This window comes from Harpia harpyja, chromosome 3 (genome assembly GCF_026419915.1).
Source record: "Harpia harpyja isolate bHarHar1 chromosome 3, bHarHar1 primary haplotype, whole genome shotgun sequence".
Taxonomy (NCBI): domain Eukaryota; kingdom Metazoa; phylum Chordata; class Aves; order Accipitriformes; family Accipitridae; genus Harpia; species Harpia harpyja.
Genome location: NC_068942.1, coordinates 76,089,481 through 76,116,677, shown reverse-complemented (window position 1 = coordinate 76,116,677; position 27,197 = coordinate 76,089,481). Strand labels below are relative to the sequence as shown.

Here is a 27,197-nt window from a genome sequence, read left to right as displayed (position 1 = left end):
GTACGGAGATATTTCTTCTCCTCTGCTTGATGTAGTTACTCTGATTTGAAATCAGAGGAGCAAATCTTCACCTAGCATAAGTTCGTGTCTTGCTCCATCGCAGTCAGGTGACTGTGGCTTTGACACTGTCCAGAAATTTGGGACTGAGCTCATTAGATCTGCTTCAGTTCTTGTGCACGTGTGTGTGTGCAAAGGTTGTTTCAGGGATTCCCTCTCGGTGAGCCTGTTCTCACGACGCCTGCGATCCTCTCTGGTTTTGAAACACTGCCATGTATAACTCCCCTGAACAGCCTGTCCTCCTGTAAAACTCTTGGCTGGGAGCAGCAGGCAGCTTGCAAGGATGCGGCGCTGCCTTGGCCGAAGGGCTGGGTATGGAGGGGAGGCATTTTGGCCCAGAGTAGCGTCTGAGCGTGGTTTATGGTTGTGTTACTCCTATGAAGATAAATACTGAGAAACGAACCTGTTTATTATTCCTCCTCTGGGTCCTGCGCTTTGGCGTGACTTGACCCAGATACGGATGGCTACTCGCGCTGCTGGGGGAGTTGGACATGTGGCTTTCCGAAGCCTGGTACTGAGACGGCACGGTTTATTTGCGTGCTCCCAGCAAGACCTGAGGCAGATTGCTTTGTGTGGGGTTTGTGGACCACGAAGGAAGAACAGGAACATTGGGAGCACTGAGGGAGCCTGCCAGCTCTTGTAATAATCTTGTAATAATTTGCTTGCAAGCTTCCTAAGCCCTGCTACTCTTTTTGGAAACAATAAACTTTTGCTGGGAAGCAATGACACAGCTGTCTCTGTATGGAGATAATTTTGAAAGCCTGCCTTCTGTTCTGCAAAGCATAAACTGCCAAAACACTGTTTTCTTGGGGAAACCCTTTGGCTTCAGTGAACTCAGATTAAGCCCAAAGCTGATTGTCTAAGGAGTTGTGTGCATGAGTTATTTCCAAAAAGATGAAATGCAAACTTAGCACAATTCCTGAGCCAGGCTGATTTGATTTCCCCCCCCCCCCCCCCCGCTCCAAATTGGACCATTGCTCGAAACAGCATTTAACCAGGTCTCCATATCCTCCAGATTCTTCCTTACGTGGCAGCTGTCAGCTAAAGAGGAGGCTTGGGTGAAATTACTGCCGGGATGTGTCCTTGCTGGGGGTGGCTCAGCCCCTTGTCCTGCAGAGGAATCAATGTGGGCAGAAGCAGTGTCTAGAAGAGCTCTGCTGTGACAGGGACGTGCAGAGTTTGTCCAAGGCTATTCCTGGTGGCTCTGGAGGCTGGAGAGGCCCCGTTGCTGTTTTCCAGTGGGTCTCCTGGACCTCCACCAATGACTCTGTTGAGAGAAGTCCCCTCTGGCCTCCGCACTGCCCTCAGCACAGCAGCTCTTGTAGGGTGGCAGACTGGGGAGGCAGCTTTGCTATTATTTTCTTCTATGTCTGCACGTAGGAAAGGCTTGTCTTTCCCCATCTCCTCCCTCCATGCTGCCTGAACTGGGACAATGGGGCTGCCCTGTCCTATTTACTTAGTATGAAAGCCTGCGATCGGAGATAAGGCTCTCGCCCTAGCTGTCTTTAGAGGTCTTTGGTCTTGTGTGGGTAGTACATGGACGTCAGCTATGACTCTTAACTAGAAGGGGGTGGAAGTTAACCATCACGCTGGACTTTTTTGGGCATGGGGAGGGAAAGGATGCTCTTATAATAAAATCTGGATATATTCCCCCCCCCGTGATAATGAAGAGGAAAGGTATGAGGGTTCAAAACAGCTTGCTTATAGAGCTGGTGAGGACAAAGGGCTAAAGTGATGTTTGAGTTGGATTTCAGTGGGTGCTTGTGTTTGCAAGAGGCAGTAAGCAGTGTGTGGATTGTAACCGGTATTGTGGCTTTTGCAATCAGGGACTCTCTTCAAGCCCCACCAACACCCCGCTAAGACAACAAACAAATAAAGCAGGTATATGTAATTGCTATCAAACACTGTCCTTAGGACATAGTATGTTCTTCCAACAGCCCCTGCCCTGCTAATAGGTGAACAAATAGGGATGGCAAACTGAAATGTAAACAAATAAAAAAAAAAACCAACCCAAACCAAACAGCTGTCTTGCACTAAAATTGGCAGAGCTAATCTCTAGATGTAGGCCAGCCTTGAAGTGAGCCCACCTGATCCCACAGACCTCATTTGTTTCCTCCAAGTGTTTCTTCAATTTACAGTAACCATTGCTTGCAGCTTTATTCATCTTGATCCCAGTCCAGAAATGGTGCAATGTGACTTCCTCATGTGGCTGCCACTGCTGCGGAGGCTTTTGCATCACCATTTCCTGTTGACTCAAATGCTCTTTCTTACTTTTGCTGACGTCAGAGATAGCAGATCAGGGAAGACTTGTGAACAATGCAAAATAGAAAAACAGAAATGCGAGGATTTCAGCGTTAAGCCCTATCAAACACTCCAGCTTTCAACTCCTCCTAATTCCTGTTGCTAGTCCCCAGGAAAGGAGGCACATAACTCTTAGGGTCAAATTTGCAAGTATCTGAACTATCTGTTGGTTTAAGATTTCTTTTTCCTGTCCCCTTTTTAAACTATCTGTTCACTCTTACTCTGCCTGCTGCAAATCGCCTTTTTTCATAAAATACCAGTGTTTATTTCACTTCTCAATGATTTCTGGAAGAGCAGTGGGTCTTTGCAGTTTGGCAAGCTAATGGCCTTGCTTAGGAGTAAAAATGGAAGACCTTGCTTGGCTTTTAGATCCTGGTCCCCAAGGGGTGGTCATTAGTGCTGATCTTTCTAATAATTCTTGCCAGGTATGTAGCAGGCCGATGCACAAATGCTGTATTATAAATAAAATGTAATACTCATCCTGCTCTTTTCTTCAGCAACCCCATGGGATTTCTAAGCGTTAGGAAACTGGACAGACGATTAGCTGCACCTCTTTTTTAAAAAAATTAAAAATGGGTAGTCCAAAGTTCTGTTAGGCCTAAATGGGAGGGCTTTGGTAATTAAATAATCCATATTTATGCTTGACCTGTGAAATCATACCATGGGTGGAGGTGAGGCATTAGCTGTCACACTTGTGAGCACCGTGTAACACGTGCAATGATACTTGCTCAGGTTTGTAGTTGGTCTGAAGCAAGAGCTGTTTGTAACAAAAAGCTGTTACTTCCATGTCAGCAGTGATGTGAATTTTAAAACCAGCTGTTTCTGTGCTCGCCTGAACATTTGAGAAAGAAGTAGTATCTTCCTTTAAGCATCATAGTACAGACGAGTACATCCAGAAGTCTGAGATGGGCTGTGGAGTTTTGCCAGCACTGGAGAAACAGGACATGTATGTTTTAAGATAGGGAGAGTTAACTTTGTTTCCCTGAAGCTCACCTTTAAGGAAAGAGTAGAAAATGTATGCATGTTCACCTAACTGTATGCATGTTTATACAAGCATATCTATTACATAAATACATACACACACCTCCTTCATCAGGTTGCTGGTAAATTAAATCACTTCCTGTTGGAGATCTGGCAAGAGGGATTTCTTTTAAGTATGAGCTTGAAGAGATGCCTGGACAAGCTGGGCTAGATAAGCACGTGGCATGTGGGCAGATCAGCAAGGAAGGAGGCGGGAAAGAATAACAAGGAGATGTAAAAGCTGGCCTGACTGGCAAGGCAGAGGTGGTATCTGTGCTGCAGCTGGAGGAAGGGTTGCTGAACAGGTAGGCACAGCATAGCCAGACCCAGTTTAACCAACTGCAGCGAAGACGTGGCATTAGAGATCTGATGTGGACTGAAGAGCCAAGGTTGCTGGTGGGTTTGCAGAGTTTGTGCTGCTCTGGCTTAGGCTGCTGCCGTAGATAAGCCAGCCTGGGTGTCTTTCAGCTGCCCTGTAATAAAGGCAAAGTGAAACAATGAAGTATTGTTGTTTATATGGACTGGAGATAGCACTTAACACGTGGCCTTGGTGCTACACGCAGTAGTATTGTGAGATTGCTGGGAACACATCTATCTTAGCTTCTGGAAGGAGCCGTTGAGCAGAGCCCACGATGATGACAAGAAGAAAGCTGTCCTCATCTGTCACGAGCCGTTTGCTTTCCTGCTTGTGTCCAGAGAGCAATGAAAGGATTCCTGGTTGCTTTTCTTCTGCTGTGTGCATCTCAAGATGTTAATACCAGTAGTCATTTCAAGCTGGCTGACTGCCAGAAAGTGGAGCATAACAATGCTTATCCTCTTAAACTTAGAAAGTATTTAAAACTAGCTTGTAGATGATTAACATCAGACCTGGGAAGGGGCTTGTGGGAAAAGAAGTGCAAATAGTACCATTAAAAGGCTGACTGGTCGCAACTGAATTGTATGCCTCTTTTCCAGTCTGCTTGTTCCTGGTATTCAGAGTAAAACTGAAACAATCGATACTGAATGTCCTGAAACAACTATTAGGGGCAATTTTTGAACCAGACTGCAACAATTCTAGGGTTTAGTTTTGTGACAAATCACTGTGTGTCCTTCCTCTCACAATTAAGCGAGCACCCCTTTTGCACGCATTAAACCCATACCCAGACGGTTGAGCATGCAGCTTAAGCAAGTGCCTCCCTATGTGTAGACTTTTGCAAAAACCAGAACGAAGCCAAAAAAGAAACCTCAGAGACCAGCAGCTGTGGTTAATGAGCTGAACTTTATTGAACAGGTTGCTTCTCTGCCCAGCAGAAACTTTGGTTTATACTTCATCCTTACCAGTTCCTTCACCACCCAGAGGTCTCTGCACGTTAATCAGAGGAAAGCTGAAATCTGAAGCCCCAAAAGGCAGCTGCTGTGCAAGTGTATGGCAGGAAATCCCATTCTGGAAAACAACGCACATTCTCCAGAACTAGTGTTGGGATACCCTCGAGACACCATCATCATTGCTGTTCTTGAGCCCGTGTGCTGTCGTGGTGAAGCTGCAGTCTGTGAGCAGTCTGGTTATGCACATCATGTTATGGAGTGTTTTCCCCCGAGAGCTGCGGTGTTTAGTATGGAGCAAGTGACATTTTGCAGATCTCTCTTGTGTTCACTCAGGGGTATCATCCTCTGCAGATTCAGGCTAAGGACAGTTTGGGAAACCCTCCAGGAGGCGGTTAATGTTGAGCACACACCTACTGATATGCCTAATCCACATGTGAACAGGAATTAATTTCATTACTGGGGGCAAAATTTTTGTGGGGAGTGCAGGACAAGGGGGTACTAACAAACAGATCTTCCTAGTACTGACTTAATCTTTCCTTGAAAAAGTCAGCATATTTTTTTTTCTTTTTTTTCCACCCCAGTGTCTCATGGGTGCTTCATCTGTTTTTGTTTGGGAGATAATAGTTTTACTTAGAATTTTCTAAGCCTGACAGAGGATATGATTAACGTTGTTCGTATCTGTTGTGTTTGCGTGTGTGAAGGATCGCCTGTTCTTTGTGATGGAGTTCGTAAATGGCGGGGACTTGATGTTCCATATTCAGAAGTCGCGTCGCTTCGATGAAGATCGGGCCCGGTTCTATGCTGCAGAAATTATTTCAGCCCTTATGTTTCTCCATGAAAGAGGCATCATTTATCGGTGAGCTCTGTATTCATTCATTCATTCATTCTCTTTGTCTGAACCCCACAGCTGAGATGATAGCTCGAGTTTTCTGCTTGAATAAATAACTGTCACTTGCTGCCCACCAGGAACAAGTTGTTGGCTGGGACAACAATACCTCCACTTTCCCCCTGCACATTGTCCAAGGTGTGCCAGCTTCCAGGAAGGAGTGGAATTTCTGGCTGCAGCATTGACTACGGGGAGGGTCTTCCTATGACATGTGTGCAAGCATGTGAAAAACAGGTTTTCCTTCTGAGGCACAGGGACTAGATTTTGCGTTGGTGTCAATTCACGTAGCTGGTTTATATTAGCCCCAGAACTGCCCCTTGTCTGCACCTCAGGTGCCTGTGTGGCTGCTGAGTGTTAGCTGCTGACCGACAGAAGCTTCTGCTGGGCTGCTCTGGGCCAGACCTGCTGCTGGAGAGTACATGTCAAACTGATGACAAAGGGAAAGGCATTAAGTGAAACCTTCCTAGATTTTCTGGGAGGTAAATGCAAGGAGCTGTTGCTTTTGCCACTGTGTACCCTGTTATTTAAAGGCCAGTATGTACTGGTTACACCCGTGCCTCTTTGTTTCCCTGTATTAGCTATGGGCCTATGTTATCTATTTGACGCTCAGCCACTGAAAGTCTTGTAATTCCTGCCATGATCCTACAGCAGGAGTTTTTCCTTCCTGTCCATGTCTGGCATCTTTGTGTTTGCGACAGGATCGGAGCATCATTGCCTCCCTGCATCAGCCTCTGCTCCCAGGTCTGGAGGCTGTTCTCAGGAAGCTATTTCCCATATGCAACTCTCTCTTTATTTGTCATTATTCTGTACTCAGGGGGGCAGTTCGCTTATATTTTTTTCCTTCTGTACTGCCAAAGTGCTCCCCTATCAGCTCAAGCATCAAGCTATAGACCAGCCAGCATGGATCAGCTAGCCAGTCTGCTTTGCAGAGACCTTCCTGGCCAAGATGACCATTTGACCAGCATCCTCACATATATGCCAGGGGCAGAGCAAGACCTCTTCTCGGGTGGAACAGGACAGCTAGAGCAGGGAGACGTCAGCACTGACAGTCTGGTTATACAGAAAGGTTTCTTTCTGACGTGCTTTGCAGAACACCTCTGACATCCTCTGGCCCAGAGCACTGGAAAGGACGAACAGTCAGTTGTTTTCTTTGGAATACTGTTACCTGGGTTCCAGCAGCAAAGCATGCGTATTTGGGTATGGTCTGCTGTAGCCCTGCTCAGTCCCAGTTGTGGCATGCCAACACTGCAAAGAATAACATCAACTCTCTCTTTTTGCTGCTTGGTTACGTTTGTACAGCTGGGACCCACAGCTGGGTCCAGGATGGGACCAGTTCCAATCCCAGTCAGGCTCTGTTAGTACCATTTCAGACTGTGGGTTGGGCCAAATGTCTTTTGGTTTGGGGCTTTGCGTAGTTTAACCCAGGCGATGCAGTCCTGTGCTTAGTAGTGTGTCCTCCCGTATCAGATAAACCCAGGTCTGAACACACTAAAACGAGAATAGCTGAGGGCTAAAGTGGCCAAAGGGCCGGGGGCTGTGCAGGGGACACTTGCCTATCTGATGGTGAGATGACAGGATAAATCAAGTAAAAGCAACTTCTCTTTCTCTTCCTAGCTTGAGCTTCAGTAAGAAACAGATGGTCAGGTGAGGACAGAGACTATTAAATTATTTTTAAGTATGAAATCATATGATATATGTGGCACAGTGAAATAGAGAAGGAGTGTCATTTTAGTATTCTGCAGGTCCTGAGAGCATGAAAATTAGTAGTGATATATACCATATGTATTGAGCTTCTAAAGCACAGTGATTGTCTGCACAGAATAGCAAATCTACTTACACTACAGCTGGATTTCAGTCTAATTCTTCCCTTGTGAATAATGCCAGCCGCTGAAGAGAGACCCCGCCAGATAATTACGCAAATGACATTATCCTTAAAATAGTGACATCCAGTAGTTATTGTCAATCATTCAGCAGCAAAACTGTGTCTGTGCATAATGTAATGCCACTGTGCTCGCAGTTTGTCCTGTCCTCCCCAGCCTGCTGCCTGTCACAGGGCAGGAGTAATCGATCTCTCTGGGTTTTGGCACTCTTCAAGTGCTGCTGTAATTCATGATAGAAACTGGAGGAGTAATTGAAAAGCTCCTTGAACAACTGCATGGGCTTTGATCTTGTTGAGAAACTGGTTGAGCTGCGGAGTCAGGTAGCTTCAGCTGCACAAGGCAGATTTGCAGGGGGGTGACTTGTTTTTTTAAAATTAGTCGGGGTGACTCTGTTCTGGAAGATGTAAGAGGAGAGAGCTGCTGGCTGTGGCTGTACTGAGCCGAGGTTGCTTCTGTCAGGTCACGAACACCGGGCTCCAGGAGGTAGTCTGCAGGATGGAAGCAGATACTCAGAAGGGAATCACTGCAGTTGTGTAAGAGAATTTGGAGAGTTTATGATCAGAATGTGAGTGCTTGCTTAGGAAGCTGGGAGCAGGGGGGAGAGACACCAGGAAAAACTTGACCAGAAAGTGTTTTGCCACAGGCTGTTCAATGTACCTCTTCTTTCTGGATTCCCAGGGTCAATGGAATAAGAGAGTTGCTGGCCTAGAATACCCTGGGTCATTTGTTTGTCTTCTGGGCTAAACTTAAACATAATAATACTGTATTTTTCCTTGCCCCCTTCAAGATTAAGCAGTTCAGGAGAGAGTCTGCATTTACCAACACAGTGAGCGTTCTCCCGGTAAGTCAAGTTGCTTTTGCCACAAGTGCTGCCAAAAGCTGGGTCTTCTCTTCTTTGAAATGCCAGAGAGGCTTGAGAGCCAGCACTGAAAGTTCTTTAAGAAGTAGCTGAATTATGTCACTTTGGCCTGGGGTGACAATGCTGGTAACAGCTAAAATCAGGTGTTTGTTGATTCCTTTTCTGGCCAGGCATACGCAATTTGAAATAGCCATAGTGCAGTATTTCTGCAATTGCTGCTGTGAGTCCGTGAGAATGGGGTTCCTGAGGCAGATGGTGTATTTTGGTTACATGTGACTTTTTAACATTAAAACCAGGCTTACTGCTGGATCGGTGCTTTTATAGGATGGGTTTTATGATGCAACTGAAATTTTCAGTGAGTTTGCTCCTCACACAGAGGAAACCGCTTTTTGTTGCTAAGCCCCAGCCAGAATAGAAGCCCCATAAACGTACATGTGTGTATTTGGTTTTTTTTAAAAGAGAGCTTTTAGTTTCACAGTTTTGTTTGGGGTTTGGGGTTTGTTTTGGTTTTTTTTTTTTTTCATTTGCATCACTGCAAAGGAGCAATGGCTTTCTGGCCTTATCAGGGAAACATCTTTGTCTTGCCCTAAGCTGAAGCTTAGCTGTCAACTCAGCAGTGTCTATTTATAGTTGCTTCCTGAAAAAAAATGTCAACAAGTACAGTGTGGTTCCTTATCCCATCATACAGGGGATAGGACTAGAATGCATCCAGCCATGAAAGCAAGCTTTTCAACATGTCAAATCATAGTATATAGTGCACCCTTAACCACAGAGGAGTAGGACAAGGACATATTTGGGATCAGCTTATGCTGGATGTTGCCAGGAGAAGGTTAGGTGATAATCAAGGCTATTGTAGATAAAATCTTTGCTCACAGGCCAGTATTCTTGCACTGCTGCCTTCTTTAAGCTTACTTCTAAAGGAAAATAGTATGCCGGGTCCTGTTGCAGGTAGGTAGGTTGGTTTGTGATTTTTATCTAAAGATGGTATGTGCTATTTTTCTTGAGGCAGCTCTTCCCGACTTCCACTTTCCAGTTCAGCAGTTCCCAGGGTAGGGCAAGCATATTTTGGCTTCTGTGCATGCCGGAAACAAAACAAAACAGCATGCACATCTGAACAGTATTAGATTTCACAGTGGCTGGCTTGATGCAAGTAAGCTAGTCCACTCATAGTCTTCTAAAAAGCAAAGAGGTAGTAAATTATTATAAGGATTTCTTTTAAAAGCAGGACTTTTCCTTCCATGTAGCAGTACTGTCTGTCCTGCTGCCCTCAAATTCAAACCTTTGCATAGGTTGATGTACAGCTTTGCTAGTGGATGAGTCCACTTGCCAAGGTCACCTACACGGTGTCCCTCAATAGAGGCATCATACCTGCATACCAAGGGCAAATGCAAATGTTTTCTTAAACTTGGTTGTTGTGGTTTGTTGGTTTGGGGTTTTTTGGAGCAGGGGGCTTAAGGGTTTGCCCTGCAGACTTTTTTGATTTCAGAAAGATAATGGCCTTCTTACAGGCAACATAGAGCAATCAACCCAACCTAGTGGCATGGTCTTGATTTTTATGACAAACCTTCTTTCTCTCCCTCTGCAAATGTGTCTTATTGGTAGGATTCGTGGGCTGAGACAGTCTCTTTTCAGAACGTGTCTCCACTACCTGCAGAGGTGATGCAGCATGCAGTACATGGTGACATACCCGAACTATATCTGGAAGCAGAGGCAGCGTTGCCTTTGCACCCTGCACTTTAATGCTGGTTTTGCCAGCCCTAGGTATAGAGTTGGATAGTAGAGACTCCTATGTGCCCCAGCTCACCGCTTGGCACGGCACGGTCGCAGATACATCGTTTAGGGTATAGGTAGTGTAGCATGTAGGTAATGTAGCTGACCAAGAGCCAGGAGAGCTAAAAGGGTGGGCTAGAGATCTTGGGAGAAGGACTGGTTGTTGGCTGGCTGAAGAACCTTGTTTTTATCCTGAGGGCTTGTGCTAGTTAGATACAAAGGCTGTGGAATAAGCTGTATTGCTACTCCTAATGCAGCTGGCCCTTCTAGAGATGCTCGGGGTCTGCTTGTGCTCCATCACACCTCTGAATGTGGGATGGTGTGCACAGAGTCCCCATGCTCTGATGTGGCACCAGCCACCATTAAGTAGGTCCCGTGACTTGATTGTGTTTAATAGGATGTGTGGTCCCTTTGGAAGGCAAAAGATAATTATACAATTATCCAAATGAGAACATGGTCTTGCCTTGGGGCTGAACACTAGCTCTTGGGGAAAATAAGATAGGCTCATTAACAGGAAGTGTTTACTTTTCTGTGTGTTACCTGGAAGCTTCACCTTCATGTGTGTGGTACTCTTTATGACAGGGAAAAGCTCCGTCTCCTCTGGGATCTGGAAAGATTGCTGGATACTGGCTAGGTCTCTGAAGTCATCACCTTTCGTTAGTGTAGGAGACCCGTCAGGCTTGCAGCTGTGTGTCTCATGAGTGTTGGCTTTTATAGGGAATGACTTATTTGCAACAGGTTAATTCCCTGCCAGTTCAAACAATAAGCCTGTGACACTGGAAGGAAGGTTTACATAAGCCTTTTACGGAGACCAGTTTTGCTGGAAAGACTCTTACTAACTGAAACAACACTAAAGTTTCTTTCAGCAAAATCAATTAAAAATTACATGCTGAAAACAGAAGCTGAATGCCTTTCCTAATTACATACAGACACTGTTAACAGAGCAACTCTTATTAGTGTGCTGTTTGCTTTTTCCATGGGTCAAGACATTGTAGACATGGGATCCCTCATATTTTCTCTCTGTTGGTTTTTTTGGGGGGTGGAGGGGAGGCAACTGGTGATTTTGTTTATTCTCATCTCATGTCCTTTTTCACATCTGGAGCCAGATCTTGTTTTCCCGTGAAGTCAAGGGGCTTCCCCCAGGGAGGTAAATTAGCAGTTGAACTGGATCTGTGACTGATACCAGCAGTTCCCTGCAAGGCAAACTGGCTGGCTTGGGGACTACCCAGGGATTACCATTGGTTTACTTAGGTGCCACGCACAGCTTTGTATTCTTAGCAAATAATGATAAATCTTTTGTTTAATGAGGTGTTTTTAAGCTTTTCTGAAAGTTTTTGCTTGAATGTGCTACAGTAGGTGCATCTGTAGGTAGTCTTGGCTGTATCTGATGCCTCCTCCTTCCCCACCTTGATTTGGCTACATGCCGGCATGTTGTTTGCATCCAAGAGGAAAGGGTGGGAAACGGCTCAGCCAGTGCCAGAACGGGTGTGAGTCTCCACTCTGTGGAGCACCAGAACCTCAGCTGTGGGATCTGGTCCCTACTGCTTCGCGACCTCGATTCAGGAGAGCTCGTAGACTTGGTGCTTTCCTGGATTGGAGCCCTGAAGGCAAGAGTAGGTATATGTAAGTAGAAAAAAATGAAGGGTGTGCTATGCTATGAGAACAGTGGAAAGAATGAAATATAAGCTGATTTTACGGTGAACGAGTGAAGCAAATCAGCTAAAAGCTGCAAATTGGCACAGAATAGCATACTAACAGCCCTGTCCCTACAACAACTGCTTAGTGTAGAAGAGAAATTTTCATGCTGTAGTCTCTGGAAATGTTTCATTCAGCTTTAGAAAATATAAAGGAATGTCTCTTAGGGTCAGGAGTGTAGTAACGTCTGTGGCTATCTTATCTGACAGTCAACAGCTCGTGTAGACTGATTTGTGCTTCTAGACAGTGCATCTTCCACATTGTTTTCCACTCAAATGTGGTTGTTGCATGCTTGTAAGCTGGGCTCTTTTACAGCCTCTGGCATGCAGTGTTTAAAGTGTTGTTTCTCTGCACTTGATCAAATGGAAAGTGCTGAGAAAAAAAACCCCAGCCTCTCACGTTTCCATGTCATGTTTAATCAGTCACTGTGCAGGACAGTTTAGTCCTGATTTACAGTTATGCTTACGAAGAGCAGTCCTGTTTTGAGATCCACATATCAGATCTCTGTGCCCCATTGACTCCACTGTATATAGTCTGTGAACTTTAATGCAACTTTCCACATGACTAAGGACTACTGAATAGCCTACAGAAGTTATTGGCTCTGCTAGTGTCTACTTTTCCTTTATAGTTATTTAAAGGGATTGATTTGAAACCTGCAAACCCTGCACATAATGAGTTTGTATAAATCATTAAAAACCAGAGCTTGAAGGGGCCTCAAGAGTTTGTGTAGTTCATCCACCTGCCCCAAGGCTGGATAACCTTTACCTAAGTGCAAGTCTCTCGTACTTTCACTCTTCTTCTCTTTTGGTGTAGTTGTTACATTTGCATGTAATAACTTGTATACTACACTCTTGCAGGCATGGACTCTCACTTACCGCATGTTTGAAATGAGAGTTCAGTGTTAGTTGGGAATTCTGGTACTGGTGCAATAAAAATAAGCAATACTTCTCATCTGTGGAGGGGATAAGTGATTAAATGTGACTTGTGTTCTGTCATTATTTTCATGACTAATACATCCTTATGAAGGCATTTCACAATTAAAAAGCATGCAGATGCAATTTGAGAAATAGCTACATGTAACGATTACAGACAAGTTCTTGAAGAAAGGAGCCCAGAATTAGGCTCAGTCTTTAAGTCCCAGGGCACCTGGAAATATTTCGGTTAGAACTTCTGGAACTAAGAAACTTTTATACAAAAAGACCATTTTCCTGCCTTTCCTGCCCTCTTCATTTTTTTTCAAAGGCATGAAGGTCATGAGAAGGAGAAAAAATAAAAATTTAAATAAATTTTTAGTTGTTATGTAAAATTTATTTTTAAAAACCTCCCCTAAATATTATTGCTACCTTTTTAGCCAGAACTGCTCATCTGACTTTTAATGTGTTCCCTGACATGAAGGGCATTCAGGCCTATGATTTTAAGGACCTATTTTTGAAAACTTTTGCTCTGAGACCTCCAGAATTGCCCAGCATTAATCCAACCATTTTATTGATCTTTGTACCCACCTCAACTCAAGGAAGCTTTCAATATTAATGTCAGAGAATATGACCCCTGAGTTAGCATTAGGGAGGCTGATATATATAGCTGAGGAAAAGGTCTCTGTCAACCTTAATAAATGTTTTGTACAATTTTTTAAAACAAAGATTATGCCAACAAAATGCTGTTGCATCTGCTCCCTCTGACTTGCCGAAATGGAAGATTTCTTGCAACATGACGTGTTGCAGTGGGTGAAGCTCCTATATATGTAAGGGAGACAATGAGAAAATCAGTGTTGACATACTTGGCCTGCAGCAACTGCCATAGCTATCCAGGGAGAATTTGACTTATTCTTTTAGCTGTAGCAAGATCAGCCTGATGTTTCCTTGGTCAATAATCGCAATGTTTAGATTTTGTTCTTTATGCCAGTGAGCATGTAGGTACTCTGGTTTTATGCAAACAGAGGAATTTTGTAAAGTCACCCAGCAACTTTTCATATCAATGATGCACCGTTTTAAGACCTTGTCTCTAGATTCTAGTTCAGAATCATCAGCTACCTGTAATGATACAGAAATAAACTAAAAATAGTAACACAGTAGAAAATTTTGACTATTACATAGCAACACTGCAGTGATAGTTGTCTGGTTTACAATTCAAAACTTCTGTGGGAGAAAACTCCATCTCTGCCAGCAGTACCCTGGCCAGAATGGCGGGCACAGCTTTGCTTCTGCCCTCTGTGTGGCAGCCGCGCTGGTGCTGGGGCTTGTAGTTAGCTGCTGTGGCGGCCCAGGATGCATATTGCTAAACCTATTCCCATGGAGCAAGGGGAAAGCATTACTCATCATTTGGCCTCTGAGTCATAACACCTTTGCTGTTAGTAGGACCAAGAACCTCCCCTTTTATGAGGCTGTGCCTTAAAGGCACAATTTAGTCTCGGAATTGTATTACCCGATTATTATTCCACTAAAGCAGGTGGCAGTATTCCAGCTGACAACAATGGAAACGGGAGCGAGCCTTCAAGTCTCAACCATGTACAAGGTATGATCTATTCAAAACCACAGCGATCCTCCATGCTCTGAGCTGATTTCTTCTGAATCAATTAAAGTTTCACAAGCACGATTTATTATTAACATCTAGAGCCGCTTTCACAAATCTCTTGGCAGCGTAGTAGAGAAGTGCTCCTGAATCAGGAAAATTACTTCCAGCTAGGAGAGGTTATTTACTAGCTAAATCTCCGATCCAGGTGTACTGCTGTGGCAAAGTCCATCCAATAAGGACGTGAATGTTTGCATCTGAACCATTTCTGATTATGCCATTTCTGGGAAGGCAGCAGTGTCAGGGTGCCTTGCCAAAGTGGGTCATGGCTTCTTTGTTTATTGTGGTGGAAAAGGAAGGCGGCTGGAGCAGGGGACCCGGGACAGGGTGGGTGTTGGAACTGGGAAAAACAGGGTTAGTTGTGCAAGGTAGCAGGGGGAAATTATTCCATGTGCAAACCTGTGTGGTAGAAGGGGCAGTAGGGAGTGATCCCTTCAAACTCTTCCTGGGCTTTCAAATAAGCCTGTGTGTGCTGTTGTAGTGAGGCTGCAGCACGTTTCAGCATGCAGGCTCTGTGGCACCCGTGCTAGAGTCTGAGCTGGTGTGTGACATTTGGCATGCGGGCTTTGGGTTTTCTCCTCCCTTCTCTGGATCTGGTTACGTTCCTTTTGACATTTACCTGAGTATGAAAATATAGCAAGGTCCCGTGTCCTTGTTGACTTGTGCCTAAAAGCTGAATTAGTGTGCTTTGTATTTCTGTTTGTCAGTATCTCTTGACTGTAAGTTGAGGGATTGTATACTTATCTATGTTTTGGGGATTTTGACACAATCTTATCAACTTAATGTAGCCTTTGCCATTGCATGCACTTTCTCTTAAATTTTCCCTCTTCTTTTATAACCATCCTTCCTAGCTGGAGCTCCCCATTTCAGTACTTCTCATATCACTAGTTCAAAACCTGGTGTCCAAACAGCAGCTTTGCAGCCAGAATTTCTACCTTCAGCCACTGTTGAGCACAGAAGGGAGCAAAGATCCTGGCAGCTGGCTCCTGCTTCTTGCTTCTCTGCCCAGCCTTGATAAATGAGAAAGCCAAGGAGCTGCTCTGACTCGTGCCAGCTGGCCAAGCTCCCAAAGAGACAGCCCACCGACAGCGAAGGTCGGAGCATGGCACTGCCCGGAGAATGGAGCAAGAGCTGGCCATGCCAGTGCTGCTCCCGCTGGGGTCTCTCTGGGGCCAGGGCCAGGGCCAACCCCCGCGGGAGGGTTACAGCTCTCCATCTTCTTTGTGCTGCTTGAGATGCAGCAAGACAGCGAAGCTTCAGCTGGTCCAACTCAGGCTTTGAACTGCACAGTTAATTGCAAAATTGTGATGGCAGATTGATGACAGCCAATCTGCTGGTGGTAGGTTTGAGATGGGACTAGTGTAACTCGTACCTGAACTCAGGATTTTTTCCCTACCTCTACACAAAGAGAAAATGCCCAAATAAGCTTTTATTGCACCGTATCTGTTAAATAGATAGCTTTTATCTGTGACTGAGCCACTCGAAACATACTTTCCTGCCTGCCTTCAGAAAGGCAATACTACCTTGTGCTTCTTGTTGGAAATCATGATGTTTTGGAAAGGAGTCAGAGCAAAATATAACTGGCTTTCAAACCTCTAAAGCCACACGACGTCTGCGGCTCGAGTGGGCTGAAGTCTGATTCATGAGTGGAGATTCTCTGTGTTGCACGTCCCCCTACACTCTTTTGATCTAGCTAAATTGCCCTGCTTACTCAAATTGGTGATTACCCTGACAGGGATAGCCCCAGGGGAAAGACAGGTATTTTGTGTGATAAAATTAATGGAAAACTGTCTTGCAGCCTGCCCTATTTACTGCATCTCATCATCTCCAGTCCCAGCTGCCTTTGGGGTCCTTCAGGACTGACGGCTTTCCCCAAGCCATAGGGCAGCCAGGAGAAGTTCCTGCCAAAGCTGTTGGATGCTGCTTCCCAGCATCAGCTGGTGGCATCTCCGGATCCCCACTGGCAAGGAAGTAAGACGGCAAATTCCGACTATTGCCATGAACCGGTAATCTGACATTAGACTGGGGACGTGTAAAGGGGAGGGGATGTCAGATGAGAGCTTCTGGAGGCCTAGCTGTTACCTCTGCATGAGTTAAGCATGGCATGGAGTGTCAGGTATCTCCATGTTCTGTCATGTCTAGGACCGGCTAACTGAAGTCATTGTTTGACTGACTGAGAGCCTTCCCTACTTTGTCTTCACTTTCTTACAACCAGACTCGTGCTGAAATTCTCCACCTCTTCTCCAGGGAAGCTCCTAATATTTCCAAGTCTTTGCTCTGCTTGTGTCTTCTTTGAGACCTTGCTGTGACTTGGGGTGGTTCAAGCCGTTCTGTTCCCTGCGGGATGCGTCCAGTTAGAAGATGGCTGTCCTTCAGTAGAGTTGGCTTATAGATGTGAGCACATAATTCCCATTAGGCTCCTGCTGCCTAATTCCCTGAAGCCCACACTGGGTATGTAAGGATGCCTGTAGCTGCTGGGTATAACACAGGCATCGCTCGCTTGCTCACAGGCTTTTCCTTGGCCTGTGTTGGCAGGGCCGTTCACAGTATTGGCCAAATGAGTGGCTGCGTCCCAGGCACTGTTACGTAAGGAAGAATTTCAATGTTAATTACGTGTCTTGGCTTTAGGTTTCATTCTGTCTCTCCGGACACCAGAAGTAGTGTCAGAAGATTCAGTGTGGCTTCTGCAAACAAAACAAACAAACTTTATTTTACAGGCTTTGGGCTCTACTGCTTTCTCCTGGAGCATCCGCTCTTTTGGGACATTTTCCCTTTTTTGCCCTACCACTCGGAAGGGACAACAGTTTTTTCTGGAGATGCTGCCAAGCATAGCTAACATGCGAAAGTATTTGAGCTGCGGAAGGCTGGCACTTCCAGTCAGACAGATTAAAAAGGAAAACTTACCGTTTCCCTTTGCTCTCAGCCACCTTCCTCATTCTGAAGGGCCGGAGGAGGGAAGGATGGATGGAGGGACGCAAGGTGCTGTTGCCAGCACAGCTGTAGAGGTTGTCTGGGGCAGAAGTGTGCGCTGGGTGAGAGATGTCTGTGTGGATCCCGTTCTCACCCTAATGGCTTCCCTCCCCCTTCCTCCTGCAACTGAAGTCATTAATGCTCGTTAAGCCAGGATGGAAACAAACCCAAACAACAACAGTCTACAAAATAATTCGGTCACTCCAGACTGTTTTGTTTTTTTTCTCCAGTGAAGCAATTAGTCTCCTGTCATCCCGTTTTTAGCCAGACTGGAAACAATTGGCCGGACAATAGCGATTCCCCTCCTGGTAGGGCAGTCACCGGATCCTCTCCGAGATGGGAAAGGTGAGGCGCCTTCCCTTGCCTGTCTCTTGGGGAAGAATCTCCCTAAAGAAATTCCTGTGGGCCTCCCTGAAAGCCCTGTTTTTGTGCAGCCCCTCCCAGTGAGTCATAGCCTCTGGCTCCTCTGAGAGCCCTCTGTGCTGGTTGCATTTTCTCTCAGCCCGCTGCAGGGTTAACCCTTCTGTGGTTTCGCCCAGGCGCTCTCATGCGTATATGACCCATCCCACTCATTGGCTGATGATGTAGATTGTGGGTGCCAGAAAGTCATGAAGCAATCTGTGGTTTATACCAACAACAGGACAATATAGGATTCGCATGGAGGGGGAGGGAAGATTTTTCCAGTCTTGCTCATCTGACTGGTACTTGATCCTAGGAACGGCTCAGCCTGTGTAAGGGGACAGTGCTGCGGAGCTAAGGACTGCGTGACGCGAGCAAATGCATTGGAGTTTGGCAAAAAGCGGGGTGTGATAGGGAGGACAGGGGCCAGCTGAAGTCCTGTGGTAGCACCACAGGGAGCCATGACACAGCTTGGCCAGAGCGACCCAGGAAATCTCTCGATTCCTATAACTGCTTGGGACACGAGTAACGTGAAGTGCTGTCCTCTGCCGCGGGTGAAGCCTGCAGCTGTGCCACGCACAGGGCCTTCCTCTTGCTGCTGAGGTGGTTGTAACATATGGGGGAGCACTGGATTCCCCCTCCATCACTGCACCTCCCTGCAGGGCACCATGCCTACGCGGCACGCAGCACCCTCGCTGCCCCGAAAAGCACAGATCGGACAGGGCATGGAAGGACAGGTTCAGGTAGGAAAGCGATGTGGCTATGCTGCTGGAAGAGAAGGCTTAAATCACCAGAAAGAGGGACCTTGCTGTCTTTAGCTTCTAAAAAGCAGCCCTGATGGCACCTTAGTGGCTGGCCAGTGCTAACCCCAAACACTTTCCTTTAAAGATGTAGCAAGAAGCTAAGCCTGAATCCATGTTCTGTCTCATTTCTACACATGAGGTAAAAGCCACAGCGTTGCTAGTCAGGTGCCAGAAAAAGCTCCAGCTGCCCAGGGCAACCGACAACAAAGGGGAGCTCTGCTTGCTCGGCTGCTGGGTTTAACAGCAAGTCACCAGGTGTTTGAGTAATGCGTCACCAGTGCCGGAGCTCTGACGTCTGTGGTATGAAGGTGCCGTGTGGGCACCAGAGCCATTGGGCTGTGGAGCACTTTGCCTTGAGATAGAAAGCTCGGGTGGAGAAGCACTTGGCAAAGAAATCTGCCGTACAGGCTCGACTGGGGATGCGCAGTGGAAAGCGTTTCTGCCTGATCCCTGAAGCTTGGATTAGCTCTGGGGCAGAGCCTGCTGCATCCAAACATCATGCTGGGTGTCAGCTGCACCCGCTCCGTGTCTGGGCAGAGCTGCTCTGGGAGCATGCTTTGGTTGCCGTGGGGGAATGAAAGCCTGTTGATAAGGGTTGTCGTCTTGTTGGGCGTTTTCTGGTTTGAGTCATTCCAGCCATGTTGAAGGTTGCCGGCAGTGCCAGGAGTGACAGCAAGCGCTTGGTCTGGGGGCAGCAAACCAAATGCCCAGGGGTTGAGTTCCAGGTAGGGGTGGCTGTGGAGACGCGGGAATGTGCAATGGAGACGCAGAGATGCAAAACCAGTAGTACAAAATTAAGGAATTGGCTGGAGAGGAAACAAGATGGGTTTGCATTGGTGTCACTGTGGTGCTTCCCAAGTCACCACAGGGACAATGTGAGGTGGGAAGTGAAAGTAACCCTGTGTTTAAAAGTTGATTCCCAACACGCGTGGACGTAATCTTGATGTGAAAGTGGCTGCTATGTCATGGTGTGGTTGCTTTCCTGTTAGTCTACCACGAAGTACGCTGCAGCACCTGCACCACCATCCCACGTTTGCAAACCATTTGTAAAGTAAGGCACTGTGAAGTCTACTTGAGAATGGAAGTGGGGGACAGGTAAAGCACATGTGTATGGTGTCCCCAAAGTGCAGAGAGGACACGAGTCATCTATTGCTCCTTGTCTGTATAGCCTATCTAGAACAGTTCCAGGAATTCATTAGCTTTAATGTATCTTTTGTGGGTGATGCATTTCAGCATGTTAAAATTAAAATAATTCACTTTTTGTTCCTTTTGCTCTGGGCAGTGAAGAGTCATTCTGTTTTCCCTGAGCCTCTATGGTCTTCCATTAGTCCTCAATCAATTATTTATTCATGGGGAGAGTATCTGAAAACAGCAGTCCAGACTGAGAGTAGCGGCACTCGACTGTGTAGATGAGTTTGAAGTACTTGATGACTGAACCCACTGGAATTGTCAATAACATTAAGAACTGCTTTCCTGCCACAAAATAAAAATAAAGCCTTGTAGGTGGAGTGTGCTAAATTTTGATGAGGACACGAGCTAAAAACCACTGCACTTTAGGTGTCACCTGGGTGTACCTTTAGCAAGCACAGACAAGGAGTTTTTTGAAAAACATCTTGCCTTCAAGTTGGCTAATTTTTGTATTGTGATAGAAAATGTGTATTGTTGTGCAATTCTGGCCTGTGTAAACATGGGAGGTTTAGATACAAAATCTTTAATCCTGAGTTTTGATCTGGTGCGGTGCCATCCCACCTCTCAGCAAAGATTTCTGTCTGGTTTGCCTGTTGTTTCTTGTCTACCTAAATTAGGAATAAGTTTCAGTGAGGATTTGTGGTGTCTTCTTCCTGCAGAAAGGGATTTATGATCAAGACATTCAAGCATATAGTCAAGGCCTGTGTAGGCGAGAGGGACCTGACAGCTTCAGATCTTCCCCAGTTAAAATAGTAAAATCCAAGAGTCCTGTAGTCTGTGGTGTTGGCCTGCAAAAGGCTGAGGTACCTTCCAGTAAGCAAGGCATCCTGGTCCTGGAAAGAAGAGTGAACACACAGAGTCACACCGTGAATTGACTCTGAATCAACCAAACTGAAAGGCACATGTTACTCGTGGGTAACACCCCCTAATTTCCATCTTAACTGGAGCTTGCTGCCTGCTAGTGTTAGTCGTTATTCCCATTCCTGTCCTGAAAATGCCCTTTGTGCTTCCCTTGCACAAACTTCCCAGTTCCCCCCCTGGAGTTGATACTGTGTGTATTGGGTGATGAAAAGAAAGGGATGCAGATTCTTCAGGTTGTAAGGATGTGACTGTAGGTGCCCGTGGAGGGACTGGCTTGTTTATCAGGGGAAGGACTGTAATATTTGGTCTGGAAAGCAATCTTTTAGTGTGGTGCCACAGAAAGCCAATTCATGCCAGGAGGCATATTCCCAGAGACACAGACACAGAGTACCACTGGGTATCCTCCTCCATGGTCGCATGTTGCAGGGGCCAAAGCACCCTACTGCACTGGGGAGATGCCAGCTGGGTTGCAATGACTCTTATGCAAGGGACTTGACAGATCTCTGTGCTAAAAACTCAAGAGGTAAGCAGTGTAAAGACAGCCTTTCCGCATTCAGGTCCCATTTCTATCCTTTTTCTAGATAGGGTCAGTTGAGACAGTGCTTATTTTCATTTTCTGATTCATTTGTTTCATATATTATAGGAACAAGGGAGTTGGCAGCTTTTTGTGTGTGGTAGCCATGTCAGCTGAGCATTGATTGACTCCTGCTCTAAGTTACTTCTGCTTTGCTTGCAATTGGGCAACCAGCTAGGGCACCTAATTTGGGAACTTAGCCTTGCCAGCTGGTGAGTCAAATTTTAGAGGGGCTGAACTACCTTGGGAAAGCACGTGTCTCCCTGTAACAGCTAGAGAGGGGCCCTGACCAACGAGACTCGTGGGTTAAGTACCTGATGTGACATGGGGACAATACCAGCCACCATTGTTCATGGGCAGTTTGGGGTCTGTTTGCTGCCCGTATGGCATTTGGGGGTGACACATATGGGATCTAGTCTGTCCCTGTTGGCCTGGCACAAAGCTCAAGGTTGCTGGTTCCTGCATGCAGGCAGCTTGGGAGGAGTCCCCAGAAGTGGGAGTGGGATTGCAGAGGGCTCAGCATGCCCAGCCAGGAATTTCACCTGGCTCTGCCCTGCTTATCCAGGGTACTTGGGCTTCACGCAGTCCTGAGTGAATCACCTGTAATGAGTGAATAGCAACAGTAATCCACATGAAATGAGAAACTAAATCTTGGGATAATGACCCATTTGCTAGGCTCCTACAAATACCTCTTCCACCTGATTTCACTGCTGCTATTTAAGTGATTGTTGTGGCGAAAAGCAGGGAGATCGGAGCAGTCAGGAAAGCACTTTGTTTGCCTGCGGGTTCGCTGGAGTCTTAGGAAAAAGAGAATCAATGATATCAGTGATGGTCTCAGGTTTTTTTAAGAAGCAACTCCCAAGACAGCATCTCCTAGGGAATATATTTAAACTTTGCTCCAAGAGGGGCTAGGCAGTACCCCCTCCTGTGCAGTTCTGGGATGCTTGTGTGCTTTGTGGCCACAATGGGTCACTAGCACAGAGACTACTGTTTTGTCGTGTGCGTAAAAATTCAGTGCAGGTGGTGAGATTTTCAGAAGCATCCGTGCTGGCCCAGTGTTGTTCCACCAGAAGTTAGTAGTAAATTTGGCAGTGGAAATCTAGAGGCCAAAGCAAAGTGCTTTTAAAAATCCCATCTAAAAATACAGCACTTCTGCCTTCAGCTTTGTTCATTCCATTCTAGAAGAGAGATCAGTGCCTATAGCCTTAGCTTTGTAAATCTGGATCTGTAATTCAGAGCTTTAATAAGGTTAAGTAATTTTTTTTTCCTAAGAGCCTAATCCAAAATCAGCTGAACCTGACAGGACTTTTTCCCACTGATTTCTCTGGATTCAGGATCAGTCTCAGAGTAAAGTGAATCTTATCCATATCAGATGAATATGGAGAACTCTGCCTGACTAGACATACAGGTTCAATGCAGGAGTGTCTTCCCCACAAAGCCCGGCTGGCGTTACCAATACTAGCACAGGTTGGTTTGCTGCCCAAGCTGTTGCCAGAGGCAGTCTGCACACATGATTGTGATGGATGGGGCCACTTTTTTTTTTTTTTTTTTTTTGATATTTCCTGGAGTGAAACATTCCTCCCAAGACTCCGAGTGTGGGGAGGGTGGATTTCACGGCAGCTGTGAGATTAGCAGTGAGAGCGCAGAAGAGTTGCTTTGGTGTTAGCTACTGTCTAATTCCCCCGGGGCAGGTTTAGTGGCGGTGAAATGGGGACATGTCACTCTGTGCTGGTGGAAAGAGGAGCCTTTTCAGCAACACAGTCCAACCCTGATCCTACCAGGACAGCTTGGAGATGGGACAGGGCCTTCAAGCAGCTCTACAGCGGGCTGTGGGCAGTTGGTCATCATTAATCCTGGATAACTCTTTCACTTCATCTTGAAGCATTGAGACCACGTTGTACTGCGAGCACAAGCCTGATTTCATTTTAATTTCTGTATCAAGCTTCGAATCAACATTGGTCTATTTTTGTCAAGGTGACATAACAGGCTTATGCTTTTTAACCTCTTTTGGCACTGTCAGCCATAAGTCCACACCTGATTCTTGTTTGTGCATTTGGGGCTCGAGTGTTGTATGCCTCCTCTGAAGACTTCAGGCAAGGGGACTCACAGAAAGAAGCATTGTGGTTTGGGTTTTTTTTTCTCTTCCCCTCTATTTCTGGCAAGGGTAAAATAGGAGCTCTGTTGGGAGCAACTCAGCAAGTGATGTTTCAGGGCCAGCAAATTCCAGTGTTGCTGCCCAGTGGGACCGAGGAGTCTATCACAGGACTAGGCTGGCGGCTCATCCGGAGAGGGAGCGCGTGGCGTGCATACCAAGAGCTGGACACGAAGCCTTTTTCTGTCCACCTCTCCCCTTCCCGCAGTAAATGGGAGGGCGTTTGCTCTGGGATTCAGGGAAATACCTCAAGTGTAACTCCTCTTTCCTGACTAGAGTCCCACATAAAAGTGTAGCAAATAATATATATATTATATATACATATATATAAATAAAAAATACGCGCACAAGTGTGGACATATAAATATATATGGATTGCGCCATCTTTGGGATTACTCCAATGTAGCAATCTCCAGCGCGTCTGTGTTTCAGCAGTAATGGCTCCAGCTCTCGGCTGCCCCATTTCACAAGAGTGTCTTTTTGCCCTTGTAAAGCTGCCTTTGGAAACTATCATTAGCTCTCTTACAGCTGCCGTGCATATAATAAAGGGGAAGCTTATAGGTGTGCCTGACCCTGAAGGGTCTGAGGGCACTTGTGGGGTCCCACTGGATCTGTACCACTCGGGTTCAGACCCACTAACGAGGCAGAAGCTTTGTGATTATCTGTTGTGGTATGCCAGGGGTTTTTTTAGCATATGCCTGTATACTTTAGCCTACCACTCTAATTTAACTGGAGGATGAATCATGCCCGTTCATCTCGATAGCCATGAAATCACGTCAGTAATTGTGTTAACTTCCACAGACGCTTTTCTGAAGTGCCCAGAGGGAGGGGAGGTGGGACTGCTGGCACTTCAAACCATCAGAGAGGTCTCGGATCCTGAGTAATGCCAGCTTCTTTGCCGTAGCAGAAGTCAACGCCTTGGGCACTGCTTCGTCTCTGGAGCGGCAGCCTGGGGAGTGCCGGGAGGGGACCGGTGCTCTGATGTGGTCGGGAACCGGCTTCCAGAGAGACCCTGCCAGCAGGAAGGAGTCAGGCAGATGGGGAGCCGGCAGCACTGGGTTCCAGCCCATCTCCACCAAGAAACCCATGGTGCTGCCTTAACCCGGGCAGGTGGCTTGCAGAAACTTGTCCTTATGCTTGAAGGGCTGCTTGACTTTAAGATTAAAATGTAATAACAGAGTGCTTCTGGATACAAGTGCTTGCCAGTCAGAGTTCAGTCTGAAGCCCAAGCAACAGAGCAAGAAGGTATTTTAAAGCTTAATCAGACTTATCCCTGTGAGTGCACAAGACTGATCCAGAGTACCTTTGGACGTACTGAAGAGTACAGATGCAGGCGGGTATGAGGATCTCCCTCTGCCTTGCACAAATTCAAACACCCGCCTTGCCCTCCAGAGTGGTCCTTGGCCATGTGCTCCAGCATGAGTTTTCAGAGAAGTTCAGCCACGCGTTCTGGCTTTGTATCTGACCCCAGACGTGAGTGCATATTGCATCACTCTCTACCATCCTGGTGGTTGCCGGAGAGGTGGAGCCTGCTTTGGAGGCTGCATGGCCGTAATCCATCGTGCCTTTATCCTAACGCATGGGCACAGAGCATTTCAAAAGGTTTGTGCTCTGCATGCCATTGTGGGTGGGTTAGGTGAAGCAGAGAAAAGCCATGAAGATCTGTTATATCCTGCCACGTTCCCCCTCTGCAGCTCTCTGCGGAGTCTGTAGGATGTGCTGTGGTGGGATGAGGCCATAAAATCCCCAGGAATAGTGCTGGGCTCCTGGCTGGAGAACTGCTCAGGTACTGAGATGCCTGAGGGATTGACCTTCCTCATGAGCCTCCTCTGCCTCCCACGGCTGCACAAAGCAGCTGGCAAGAGCAGGCGGCTGTCTGCTGTTATATGGGCTAGCAATGAGTGTTAATTTGCAGTGGAGTTTCACTCGCTCATATCACTTATCCTGGGTCTGAGTTGGATTCTTGAATCATTATGTCATGTTTCTGCTTTTGCTTTGTTTCTCAGAAATGCAGTTCAGTTTGGAGCCGTTGTGGCTGTATTTACAGATCTTAAACACTTAAGCGTGGTCAGATTTTGAAAACAACTTCTGGTTGTTAGGGCAGTGCAGAAGGGCACCTTGCAATGTTTCATTCCTACTTTCTGGTAATTTTGAATTACAAATGCCTGGAGAGATCTTCCTTTCATTTCTGTCCCATTACATTGCACTGCAAGTTGCAGTACGCCTGCTGTAGTCCGGCTGTCTGAGTGCATGCTGCTCTCTGAACAGGTTTGCACCTCAGAAGTTGATTGGAAACTAGAAGGAACGTTTTCTTTACCCAAGAGAAAGTTTTTCAAGAAAACAAGGAGTTGAAGTTATGTTTTGCAGTCATCGCGCTGTATTTTGACGTTACTTCGTGCAGTACTGGGAAGGATGGAGTGCACAGACTAAATCCCATAGGATTTTAGGGATTGTGCTGTGAAGCTATGGGTGTGTAAAGCAATGCTTTCCATCTCAGCGTGTCAGCCCCAAGTGGTGGTATATGTAAATGGCTACACGCTGGTTACGTGCCGTGTAACAGCGCTGAGTCTTACCTCTGGTTCTTCGGTTGGTTCTGCGCCCAAGAGGGTGCCCTCTGTAAGCACAGTGGGCTTGCTCCAGCTATGCTGATTTTCCCCTTCAAAGTATGACAGGAGTTGAATTAGAGGAAGCCTCTGAGGCTGGAAGGGAGTTCATCCTTTTATTTGGCAGAAAAACTCAGGATTTCAAACTGTTTTTCTCCAGCTCGGTACAGCTTGATCTTTTTCTGATCTCTGCTTTGTGGCTCCCTTTTCCAAAGGCCAGTAACTTGTTTTTTTCATTTGTGATTTCAGTATTTCCCCCTACCCTAAAGATGTGGTAGCAACTAAGCAAATATCAGCAGCTCAGCCTGGGGTTTTATGTCTTAGCTCTGGTAGAATATATTGCAGGTGTCTTCTTTAGCCTGTATTTACTGCTGCCTGCTGACACTCAGCCTTACCACTGCTTAGAAAATTTGCATAACTCTTCCTTGATGCTGTGAGTATATGAGTTTCTGGTTATAAAAACTTACTTGACCATAAAAATAAATAATGTTTGGTTGTTATTAGAAAAATGTGGGAGATGGGAACCATTTTCTGTGAAGGAATTTTTAAGCCAGTTCTCTACAACCCAAGGAACACAGGATTGGAAATAGCCTTAATTCCCAAAGTGGTGTGATATCTTGGGAACAAAATGTGGAGGTCCCTAGTCCAAAGCTGCTGGGAATGGAATTGTGAAAATAATTATTTGCTTTGAGTTTGGTAACTGAGTCTCCAAAATTTGATGTATAAAGAAAGATAGAAAATTGTTTCAGGTTTTGTGGGCCCAAAATAATTGTTAGGGCTTTTTTAAAGCAACGGTATTTTTTTGCAACTCAAGAGAGTGTTGGTTTCAAGTAAAATAAAATATTTTGGTTTGGGTGTTATTAATGAATGCAAAGGAAAATGGGAAATTATAATAGCTTCACATGAGTATTTAGGGCTTTACATAAAACTGAGACCTCCATCTGTTCTCCTCCATATTTAATCAAAATACTGGCTTAAATCTGTTGTCCACTGTATTGGGAGCAATGCCTCCAACTTGAAAAATCCTACCTCTTTGATAAGTATCTTCCCGACTGTGCTAATTCAGCAGGTTGTACGTCTTTCATTCTCCTCTGTTGAAGTTGCCTCATTTTGCAAAAAATAAGTACAATTTCACTGGAGCAGGAGTGGAAAACGTGTATTGCTTTGGCCACCAGAGCAGGCAATAGAAACACATTTTCTCCATCGTGATGGAGATTTCGGTATTTCTATGAAGTAAAATGACTTCAGCAGCAGAGGTGGAGAAAAATCAAAATCTACTCCCTGCTTGCAAAGTGGGTTTGAATGC

General features: G+C 46.0%; 1 protein-coding gene across 3 annotated transcripts in view; it reads left to right on the top strand.

The window, feature by feature from the left end:
• Positions 1-27,197, top strand: part of PRKCH (protein kinase C eta) — a 120,397-nt gene that overhangs the window by 67,114 nt on the left and 26,086 nt on the right. For all 3 annotated transcript variants that reach the window (XM_052783456.1, XM_052783457.1, XM_052783458.1), the window contains exon 10: positions 5,385-5,539. In XM_052783456.1, the coding sequence (XP_052639416.1) occupies positions 5,385-5,539 (155 nt within the window). The remainder of the gene's footprint in view (positions 1-5,384; positions 5,540-27,197) is intronic.